Source organism: Brassica napus, chromosome A3 (genome assembly GCF_020379485.1).
Source record: "Brassica napus cultivar Da-Ae chromosome A3, Da-Ae, whole genome shotgun sequence".
Classification (NCBI taxonomy): Eukaryota; Viridiplantae; Streptophyta; class Magnoliopsida; order Brassicales; family Brassicaceae; genus Brassica; species Brassica napus.
This window is the reverse complement of record NC_063436.1, coordinates 27063131-27074305: the sequence shown is the minus strand read 5'-3', so window position 1 is coordinate 27074305 and position 11175 is coordinate 27063131. Positions and strand designations below refer to the sequence as shown.

The following is an 11175-nucleotide window of genomic DNA, read 5'->3' as shown; positions in this document are numbered from 1 at the left end:
AAAATCAGAGGTCTTAAATAAGTGTCCGAGATTCGGGTCTTATATGGGCTTGGGTTGGGTTTTCAGGCCCATCGCATTTTTTATAAAAGATTTTGGGAACATTTTTTGTTTAATCCAAATTTATAATTCTCACCTAGTTTAGGTTAATTATATATTTTTAAAAAATTATTTGGAATTTTCATTAATGTGGTTAGATATTTTCTGATTTTACTCAGTTTTACAATTACTTAAACAACATTATCAAATATCATAAGCTTTAATTTAATTTAATTTAATTTAATTTAATTTAATAGTATATTGGATATTTTAGAAGGTTTGTTTTAGATACTAATGATTAGGCCTGGAACTTATTATCTGAGATCCACTCTGGATCCGCTCTGAAAATAGGATATCTAGAGTGTCTGGATCCGAATCCGGATAGTAAAATTTTGGATCCGTCCAAACCGAATCCAGATCCATATATCTTAATTTTTAGGTCCGGATATCCGGATCCGGATCCGTATTCTTAAAACACATTAATTTTTAAATTTTATTAATATTTATATTTGATATATTAGTATTTGTACATTAATTAATCTTATAATATTATATTTTAGTCTTCACAATATTATAGACATATATAAATATATTTATAAATCTTATATAAATATTTAATTGATGTATTATATTAAAAAAATTAGTATTTTTTAAAAAACATATTATTTTTAATTATTTTTACGGATCCGCCTCCAGATCCGGATATCCGCGGATAATATATAGAATATCGAGACAGATATCCGAAATCCGGATATCCGGAAACCACGAATCCGGATCCAGATATTAAATCCACGGATCCGGGTACCCTAAATTTTCCGGATATCCGGATCCGTTCTAGACCTACTAATGATGAAATGATACTGAACACAAACCATGTAGGTCACTATTTTTTTTTTTGAACTGTTTTAGGTCACTAATTTAAGTGCAAGTTAATTATATTTGGAATTTTTTATAGAAAAGGTTTTTCTTAATAAATTTGTATTCTTTTCTGTATATATCATATAGATTTTATATACGTATTGTTATAAGACTATAATTTCGGATAAGGGAGTTGCATCCCTCTGATCTTAGTAAACATGAGCCTGACTTTCACTGAAGAGCTAATACAATACGTGAAAGATGAGAAAAAGAGAACCTCGTGACCACCAATGGCACTTTTCTACGTGACATACATTAAAACAGACTATACTCAAAACTTAAATAAACTATCTCCCACCACCCCCCAAATTCATTCCTCTCACGCCACAAAAGCCATTACACCCAGTACCATGGCTTCTTCTCCTTCACCATCAGTTTCAAATCTTTAAGGCAATATTCCAAACAAAACAATGAAAGATCTGTCTTTCTTCTTTCTCAAGAAACACTTTCTCGCCTCGAGAATGCGTGGACGAGGTCCACGTAGCGGCTTTGCGAGCTCTTGTGGTGGTGATGGCTCGACTTCCACGCTAAACCAACATCAAAGTATTGATGTGAGACCATCTGTCACACCTGACAACACTCCTTTCGGTGGAGGTTCGCCGAGAACGTTAGAGGATATGATACTTCAGCTAGAGGTTGAAGAAGATCTTGTTCGAAGAGCTAGGTTACGTGAATCTTACTACGGTTCTTATGATAATTGCGACGATGATGTGTAAAGATAGGAAACGATATTCTGAATAGACTTTCTTCTTGAACAAGTTTGACAATACATCGTATATATACAACTCCAAAGACAAGATATTCCTTAACGGAATTGGAATTATCTCAATATAATGGAAGTTATCCTAATCTCAAGAATGGGAATATTCTATTCCCTAATACTCCCCCTCAAGTTGGAGAGTGAAGATCTTGAACTCCCAACTTGGACAGCAAAAAATCAAACTGAGGTCGACCGAGGGCCTTTGTAAGAATGTCCGCCAGTTGATCCTTTGTACGAACATGACGCATTGAGATTAGACCAGCACGAGCAGCATCACGAACACAGTGACAATCCCTCTCAATATGTTTTGTTCTTTCATGAAAAACCGGATTTGAAGCAATGTGGATAGCCGCTTGGCTATCACAATAAAAAGAGACAGGTGTAGAAGCTATAACTCCAAGATCTTTGACAAGAGGTACGATCCACTTCATTTCTTTAACCGCACATGCCATCGCCCTATATTCCGCTTCAGCTGAGGAGTGAGACACAGTATCTTGTTTCTTTGTTTTCCAAGCAATGGGAGACCCTCCCATCATCACTACAAACGAGCTGAGAGAGCGACGAGTGAGAGGACATGATTGCCAATCTGCGTCACAGTATATAGACAACTCTAGATTGGTATCTGCACGCAAAAGAATCCCCTGACCAGGTGACCCCTTTAGATAACGAACGACTCGCAAGGCAGCATCCCAGTGAGCTTGGCGAGGTGTCTGCATGAACTGAGACAAGAGATGAATGGAGTATGACAACTCTGGACGAGAGATAGCGAGGTAGACTAGTCGGCCTATCAGACGTCGATACTGACCGGGATCCAAGAACAGAGGACCATCATCAGATGCGAGTTTATGGTTTTGTTCCATAGGTGTGCCTGCAGGTTTTGATCCAAGTAAACCGGTTTCACCAACGATGTCAAGAACATACTTCCGTTGAGATAAAAAAATACCCTCATCTGATCTAGCAACTTCAATGCCTAAGAAGTATTTTAATCGTCCCAAATCTTTCATATGAAAACAAGTACCCAAGTATGTTTTAAACTTCTCAAGCCGCTCCAAACAATTGCTCGCAATGACTAAATCATCAACGTAGATCAGAACCCTTATCTCAACTTCACCTTTGATGTAGATAAACAAAGAGGCATCCTCATAGGACTGCTCAAAACCAAACTTTGTAAGAGCCTGAGAAAGTTTCGCAAACCAGCAACGCGGTGCTTGGCGTAACCCATATAACGACTTGCGTAACCTACACACTTTTGTAGGATCAGAATGTGAAAAACCTGGAGGAAACCTCATATAAACTTCTTCTTCGAGATCACCATGAAGAAAGGCGTTATGAACGTCCATCTGATGAACCTCCCACTTTTTAGCAGCCGCAATGCGAAGGAGCGCACGAACCGTGGTCATCTTAACCACTGGCGCAAAAGTTTCATTGAAATCTTCCCCCTCTATTTGGTGATTTCCTCGAACGACAAGACGTGCTTTGTGACGCCGAATGGTCCCATCAGAGTTATATTTGATCGTAAAGACCCAATGACAACCAAGAGCTACCTTGCCTGGTGGAAGCGAAGTCACATCCCATGTGCCCTGGTCTTCAAGTGCAACTACCTCATCTTTAACAGCAACTCGCCATACTTTCTCTTTTACAGCCTCAGAATAGCTTTTCGGTATTATACCTGCAGTTATTGCTGCGAGAAACACTTGATGCGCAGGTGAGAAGGAAACATCAGAAAGGTATTCAACCAGGGGATACGGTGTCTTACCAGGAACCGAATCTGAGGACAGTGATTGAGCAGAAAGAGGAGCGAGAGGGGTATTCTTTATGGTGACTGTGTTGTAAGCAATATAATCTTGAAACTTAGCTGGAGGCACACGAACCCGCTGACCACGTCCTAGCTGATCTTCTGGAGTGGAAGACTCTGGACTTGTATTAAGAGTATCAGATACTATAGGTGAAGAAACCTGAAGTTCCTCAACGTGTTCTGTTGCGGTGGGGAGATGAGCTGGATCAGACATCTCTGTTTCTTGTTCGATCGCAGGGGGTATATCACTGCTCCCCCTTTCGTCTAAATTCGTTTCTGCTTGTAGCAACCAATCCTCATCAGAAACGATCGTCGAAGATGGATCAGGCGCAGGTGGGGAAACTTGAACAGAGGCCATTGGGAACTCATTCTCGTAGAAAACAACATCCCGACTGATAAGAAATTCCTTCTTATCCAAGTCATAAACCTTCCAACCTTTCTGACCAAACGGATAACCAAGGAAGATACATCGCCTGCTTCTTGGCCCAAACTTATCTTTGTCACGAGACCGGCGATGTGTATAACACAAGCTTCCAAAGACACGAAGGTGATCATACTGCGGTTTGATCCCATACAATATTTCATAAGGAGAACGTCCTTTGAGAACTTCAGTAGGCGTTCTGTTAATCAAGTGGGATGCTGTCATGACGGCTTCACCCCAAAACTTAACTGGTAGCTTGCTTTGAAACAGCAATGCCCGAGACACATTCAAAATGTGTCGGTGTTTCCTCTCAACACGCCCATTCTGCTGAGGCGTTGCAACACACGACGTCTGATGTAACACACCTTGTTCTCGAAAATATCGTGTAAGACAAGTAAATTCTGTCCCATTATCTGAACGAACAATCTTCACTGGTTTTCCAAACTGTCTAGACGTCATTGCACAGAAGTTTTGGAGTACGGTTTTAACCTCTGATTTTTCAAGAAGGAGATATGTCCATACAGCCCTTGAGTGATCATCAACAATAGTTAAAAAATAAACTGCTCCACTGGAGGAACGAGTACGATATGGTCCCCATACGTCACAATGAATCATATCAAAACACTCTTTAGATTTATTTGAACTGTTAAAGAAAACTTCTCGGGTTTGCTTTGCCCTAAAACAAGTGTCACATGGACTAGGGGAAGCTGTTTTATTGGTAGAAAACATAGGTAAAGACGATAACACTGAAAACGACGGATGCCCTAGCCGTTGGTGCCACATGAACTGATCAGCAGAACTAACCACTGGACTAGTCACACGATGAACCCTTGCAGCCATGACATCCTGAAAGTAGTATACCCCATCTCGCTCTTTACCGGCTCCAATCAGCGTCCTCGTAAAACGGTCCTGCAAGACACACACTGTATCAGTAAGAAGAGCAAAGCAATTTGTCTGTCTCAAAAATTTCGAAACAGAAATCAAAGAACAATTTAGGTTCGGCACAAATAGTGCTTTCTCCAATGTGACTTGATCTGTTAATGGCAAACTGCCAACGTGAGTTGCAAACGTTCTGTTCCCGTCCGCAAACCCAACAGGACACGGTGGTATGACAGACACATTAATCAGTAGAGAGAAATCGCCCGTCATATGATGGGACGCACCCGTGTCCAATATAAGGTCACCATGTCTCTTCTTACCAGAAAGCTTATCAGAAGAAGATGGACGTGTTCGTTCGTGGATCATCTGGGTAAGAGCTGTCCATTGTTCTTCTGTGAAACCTGGGAAGGATGAGGAATTGGAGGTAGTGGCATGAGCATTGTTGACACGAGCTCCTGTGTTACGCGAAGAATTTGATGAGCCACGCCCACGACCACCGCGAGAACCACCTCTATTTCCTCCATTACCACCTCTGTTGGCCGACGAACGTTCTTCCCACCAGTCAGGAAAGCCGACCAATTGCCAACAGTTTGTTTTATCATGACCAGTTCTCCCGCAGTGAGCACACTGTGATCGTTTTCCTGAACCGGTGGAGTTAGCACTAGGGGTAGTTTGCTCTGCTTCGGTTTTAGCCAAGAACCCAATAGCATTCTGCTGAGACTCCCGTTCTTTAGCTGAATTAAGACGTTGTTCTTCTCGGACAACTTTAGCATATATCTCTCCAATATCCAAATCTGAATCTGACGAGATGATCGACTGACAAATTCCTCCAAAACGAGCCTCATCTAAGCCCATTACGAACTGATGCATCTTCTCAGCTTCTCTAGCTTTCTCAATCTCCGAAGCTGCTGCACAAGTACAACTTGGAAGCGGTGAATACATGTCCAACTCCTCCCATAGCTTGGACAAACGCCCAAAGAACTCAATCACAGGCTGACCGTCTTGTCGACACGAAGCCAGCTGCTCCTTCAGATGATGCACTCGCACCTTATTTCCCACAGAGAATCGTTTGCGCAAATTTTCCCACAGTTTATGAGAATCTTGAACAAACGTAACCGTAGACCGCACACGCGGTTCTATAGACGTTCGAATCCAACCCACAATCATCGAGTTAACCGAAAGCCAAAGCTCCAAGTTAGAATCGGTTGCGGATGGTTTCGTAATAGATCCATCGATGAACCCAAGCTTCCGTTTGGCACGAAGAGCATTGGTCATTTCACTAGACCACTCATTATAATTCTCTCCTGTCAACGTCACAGACGTGATCATAGCACCCGGATTATCGGACGCATGGAGAGAGTAAGGCGTCGCAATCTTGTTGCCAACGTCACCGACGTTATCCGATGTTCCACTCTTGATAGCCGATGATTCATCACCTTCAACCATCTTTGCTGAATCTCACAGAGAACCAGTAACAACAACACAAGCCTCCGAACTTCGAAGAACTTTAAACAGAAAAAAAAAAAAATTCTAGGTCACAGAAAATTTCTGCTCTGATACCATGTAAAGATAGGAAACGATATTCTGAATAGACTTTCTTCTTGAACAAGTTTGACAATACATCGTATATATACAACTCCAAAGACAAGATATTCCTTAACGGAATTGGAATTATCTCAATATAATGGAAGTTATCCTAATCTCAAGAATGGGAATATTCTATTCCCTAATATGATGATAACTTATATCAGCCCGTTCGGATGTCATGCGTTAACAGTTCCGATATCATGAGGTACGTCATGGTTATATAGTAATCACTCATCATAGTCAAGAACTCTTAACGAATCGTTTCATTTCTCTAGCACATGGTACATAGGACGTATATAATATATAGCTGTGTTTTATTTGCTTGCCGTTAAGGTCGGCGAGGAACGCTTTGAACCAGTACCCACGTTTCTCTCTGGACGGTAAGGATGCGATGTACCGATCGTCATTTCAGCGCCAGCTTGGCCCCGGTGCTGATGTGGTGAGACATGGTGGACGTAGATCAAGCTGCGGGGATGAACGGAGATCGAGCCAGACAAAACGCCTGCCACGGACTGTGGCTGGGGAGAGTGTAGTGTGGTGTGAGACAGGGGTGGTTGCGAAGCTGATGGGTCTGGAGATGGTACCGGTTCCAGTCAAGGGAAAAAGGGGGAAAGATAAGTTAGGGACTCTGCTCAAGAGAGAGCGTCTAAGGAGGAGAGATCAGACGCTCGACATTAACGGACTGAATGGTCAGGCCACCGAAGCTTCTTGCTCGTCTGGAGGATTTAAGGCGACGAGACCGCTCAGAACTGTTGCGTCACCTGGTCGTGTGGGTGGATGGCCCACACTCCGTTTCCCATAGTTACGTTTCAATGTTGGTTATGGGACTGGCTTATCTTTTTAAAAACTTCTTGTCAAGGGTCAACTATTACTTGAATCATTCAGTAACTTTTATATGTTTCTCATAAATTATTACTCGCCCAACTCGAGCAAATAAGCCAATGGTCTCAAATATCAGGAAAAGAAACATAATCTGTATCAAGCTAAGGATTTGGATTCAGACAGAGTTAGATGTTTATTAACGAAAAATCTACTCGAAATAACTTACAAAAAAAACTCAAGACTTGGTGGTTTTGTATTGTATATCAGACGGGAACTCCTAGTTCAGACATCCCCATGATCCTTTTGTTCAACGCAATCCTCTTCTGTCTCAAGAGCGAAGTCATAGAAGCCACCTAATGATTTAAGATAAAATAATATGATTGACCGTTCATTGCAATGAAACTTAAACATGAGGGAGATTAAAACAATAAACTCACTTCGGCTCTAAGCTTGATAGCTTCCCTCCCAGGAATTTGCCGCAGTCCATCCATTAAACCTGCATAGAGTACAAGTTTCTGTGTAAATTGAGATCTGATGTAGTGATATTATACATACATCATGGATCTAAACTCATTAACATATTCTACTGTGACACATGGAGTAAAAGATATGTATATTGTTGTTACCTGCAGCTTCGCATTCAACCTTGTGGACGGACTTCGCAAGACGATGTATATTGTTTCCAGAGTCCCTACAGAAAATGACAGTAGTAGCCTTAATAACGTAAATAACAAGTCAATTAAGTAAACAAAAAAAGTGGGTCGGAAGATGTTAAGGCATACATGAGTTCAGAAAGACCGCGTTTCATATCCTTCTCTGCCAAAGCCGACCTCTCAAGTAATTTCATGCTCTCCTTTTTCATCAAGTCCACAGACATGTTCAGCTCCTGGACATGCTTCTCAGCTCTCAAGAACTGCGCCTGAGAAGATGATTTTAATTGGATGAAAAAACAAGAAAGGGACACAAACAAGGGCAACCAACAAACTAAACTGAAGTCACTGGCATGCTAGATACCTCTTCGCTCTGAAATCTGCCTAGTGTACGACGAAACAAGAATCTTCTAGGGCCTGCAATTAGTAGAACCATAGAATTATACGAGATAAATCTAAGAGACAGAGATGAGATACTTTTAAGCTGCTCCTACGCAAAGAAACATTGTAAATGTTAAAGGTGATAAGAGAAGAAGTTATACCTCGCATAAGAACAAGACCAGCAGCGAGACCAATCCCAGCAGAAGCAGCCGGATGCTCCTTCGCGTTTACCAATTCTTCTACAAAGAAACCAAAAAAAAAAGAGCAGGAAGGGGATAGTGAGTCAGATAATGATTGATTCCCCATTACAAATCATGGAAGAATTGATTATCAGGACTGTGAGGAAGAGACAATCATTACAACTACAAATAAAGGTTGTGGGAAACTCTCTGTTATATCTCAAAAATATTCCTAAGCAGTAAAGTAGTCTACAAGTAAAATTAGTAATGAAGCTTGGGCGTAAACTTACCTGTAACTTTGCTGAAGAAAGCATTCTCATAGGTCTTATAATGAGTCAGAGCATGTGGAATTAAATCCTGAAATTTCCAGAAAACAAAAGTAACGTTTACTCATCATATCTTTAAGTAACGTGAAAAGACATTATCAACAACCTCTCAGCAATACATTGAAGATTGCTGAAGAAAGAAATTCTATGGTTCCACAATAACTAACACTATCTAATCTGAGAATCTATTGGTGAAACGAAGAGAGAATGATAAACCTGTATAGATCGGAACTGAGAGGTGGAGTTCTCGCGGAGAGAGCGAATGGCGGAGTCTGTAGATTCCTTCACCGTACGCTGGAAACCATCCACCCATTTCTCTGCTCCTCCTATGGCTTCCTCCACCGAATCAACCGCCCCGATCGTCGCATCAGCAGAGATTGAAGTCGCTGGAGAGTAATCATCGGTAACGCCGGTTGCTTCCGTTTCGCTCATCGTCGGAGATTTTAGCTTTCTGGCACCGTGACGAGTTTTCTCCTCCTCTTTTCGAGTTCAACGCCGGTTCGGTTTGATTCGGTTCAATTTAAATTCCAAATTCGACGTGGTTACCTTCGGGTTAGCTCGGTTTGGCCCATTTGATTGTGTTTAATGGGCTTTATAGATTGGGTCTGTAACTAAATGTATTTTATTCTTTTTCTTCTTCGACGTCTTCCTTTCGTCTCCCACCATTTCTGAGACGACCCCCAGAAGATAAAAGGAGCTTCTTGTTGGAGATCTAAAGAAGGAGGAAGATCACTTGTTTCCCTCTCGATCTTCAGAAAGTTGGAATCTTCTACAAGGTATGGTTTTGTATTTCTTCTTTGTCTTCTGGATCACTTTTTGTGTTTGCGTAGGAAGCTTGATTCTCTTACTAATCTCCTAAGACTTTCCTGTCTGAAATCTGGGATTTTATGTTCCTGATGGCGATGAATCTCCTCAAATGCAATTCCTTTTAATTTAGATCTGCTGGAAACTTTATAGGTTTTCATCATGTTTCTTATGTTCGTCTTGTGGTTGTTTCAGAGACGAGAGGCAAAGTTGAGTGGGAGGAATAAGAGGCGATGGCGGCTAGGTATTGGTGTCATATGTGTTCACAAGTGGTGAATCCAATCATTGACGCCGATATCAAATGTCCCTATTGCCAAAGTGGGTTTTTAGAGGAAATGAGCGGTGAGAATAATGGCGGAAGCAGCAGCAGCCTAAGGGAGGTTCAAGACCAAGAGACCGATTTTGGTACAGACCGTGCATTGACTCTGTGGGGTCCAGTCTTGGTTGGAATGATGAGCAATCCTAGGAGACGTAGAAGGTTTAGGAGGACAGAGTTTGGTGTTGATAATGGTGAGGTCAATGTTGCTGGCGACAATCCTCATCATCATCACCGTCGTCATCGCGACAGGGAACATGATGGAGAGATTGATTTAGACAGGGAGGTTGATTCTATCATGAGGAGGAGACGGAGAAGCTCAGCTGCGATACTGCAGTTGCTTCAAGGCATTCGTGAAGGGCTTAACTCAGATCATGAGAGCAGTATTGGAGATTACTTAGCTCGACCGGAGTTAGACCACTTGCTTCGAAGTCTAGCTGATAACGATCTAATAAGGCGACAAGGGACTCTTCCAGCACGAAAAGAGGCAGTGGATAATCTCCCAATGGTTAAGATATGTGAGCCGTTGCAATGCTCAGTTTGTTTGGATGAGTTTGACAAAGGATGTGAAGCTAAAGAGATGCCGTGTAAGCACAAGTTTCACATCAGGTGTATAGTACCGTGGCTTGAGCTTCACAGTTCGTGTCCCGTGTGCCGATATGAACTACCTCCTGATGAGGAGTTAAAGACTGATCTGGTGAGACCGAGAACAAGAAGTGTAGGGGTCAACTTAAGTAATGAGAACGTGGAAGAGAATGCAAGGAACATTAGCGGGAGCGAGAGAAGGTTCTCATTACGGTGGCCGTTCAGTGGATTGTTCTCTTCCTCCTCTTCGTCATCAGGATCAACATCAGGGTCGTCTCAGCTCAATGAGAACGCAAGTTAAGGATTAAAAAAAGAAAACAATCTCTACCCTTTCTCTATATTCGTCACGTTGAATCACTTTTAAGGAGTGGAATGGAATAGTTTCTTTGTTGCTAGGAACACATATATTGAATTCTTTGAACCTATTTGCATAATTGTATTGTGTGAAGTTTCCACTTTCCAGCCACACCAAAAAAAAAGAAAAATCAATAGGAATTTCAAGTTTCTCATCTCAACAACAATAGTCACCAAATCAACATGATGAATAATATTCAAACGCAAACGCTTATTAGATTCGACGGTAACCAAAATCTGAACAACACTTGCTATTTATATTTCTTGAAAAAACATTTATGCATGCTATCACTACAAGATTCATAGATGCAATCATGCAACACTAAAAAAAAAGGTATGGAAGATGAAAGAAACCTGTCTTG

At 41.5% G+C, this 11175-nt stretch overlaps 2 protein-coding genes across 2 annotated transcripts; one reads left to right on the top strand and one right to left on the bottom strand.

Moving 5' to 3' along the window:
• Positions 1–7330: 7330 nt before the first annotated feature.
• On the bottom strand, positions 7331–9243 carry LOC106444642 (RGS1-HXK1-interacting protein 1-like). Its single transcript, XM_013886094.3, has 8 exons — positions 8971–9243; positions 8719–8785; positions 8411–8488; positions 8233–8285; positions 8001–8137; positions 7845–7909; positions 7656–7714; positions 7331–7571 (listed from the first exon to the last, which is right to left on the bottom strand). Exons 1-8 carry the CDS (start codon positions 9184–9186, stop codon positions 7482–7484), a joined length of 765 nt encoding a protein of 254 aa, XP_013741548.1. The 5' UTR covers positions 9187–9243; the 3' UTR covers positions 7331–7481.
• A 93-nt stretch (positions 9244–9336) lies between these two features.
• Positions 9337–10917, top strand: LOC106440884 (E3 ubiquitin-protein ligase SIRP1). The gene is made up of 2 exons (XM_013882649.3): positions 9337–9530; positions 9754–10917. The coding sequence occupies exon 2, from the start codon at positions 9792–9794 to the stop codon at positions 10758–10760; it is 969 nt and encodes a 322-aa protein (XP_013738103.1). The 5' UTR covers positions 9337–9530; positions 9754–9791; the 3' UTR covers positions 10761–10917.
• Positions 10918–11175: the final 258 nt, after the last annotated feature.

Excerpts from the sequence above, each read along its gene's own strand:
- LOC106440884 (XM_013882649.3), top strand. The coding sequence starts at position 9,792 with ATGGCGGCTAGGTATTGGTGTCATATGTGTTCACAAGTGGTGAATCCA.
- LOC106444642 (XM_013886094.3), bottom strand. The coding sequence starts at position 9,186 with ATGAGCGAAACGGAAGCAACCGGCGTTACCGATGATTACTCTCCAGCG. Across the intron at positions 8,786-8,970 it reads CTCAGTTCCGATCTATACAG|GATTTAATTCCACATGCTCT; the intron begins GTTTATCATTCT and ends TGGAAATTTCAG. Across the intron at positions 7,910-8,000 it reads CGCGGTCTTTCTGAACTCAT|GGACTCTGGAAACAATATAC; the intron begins GTATGCCTTAAC and ends CATTTTCTGTAG.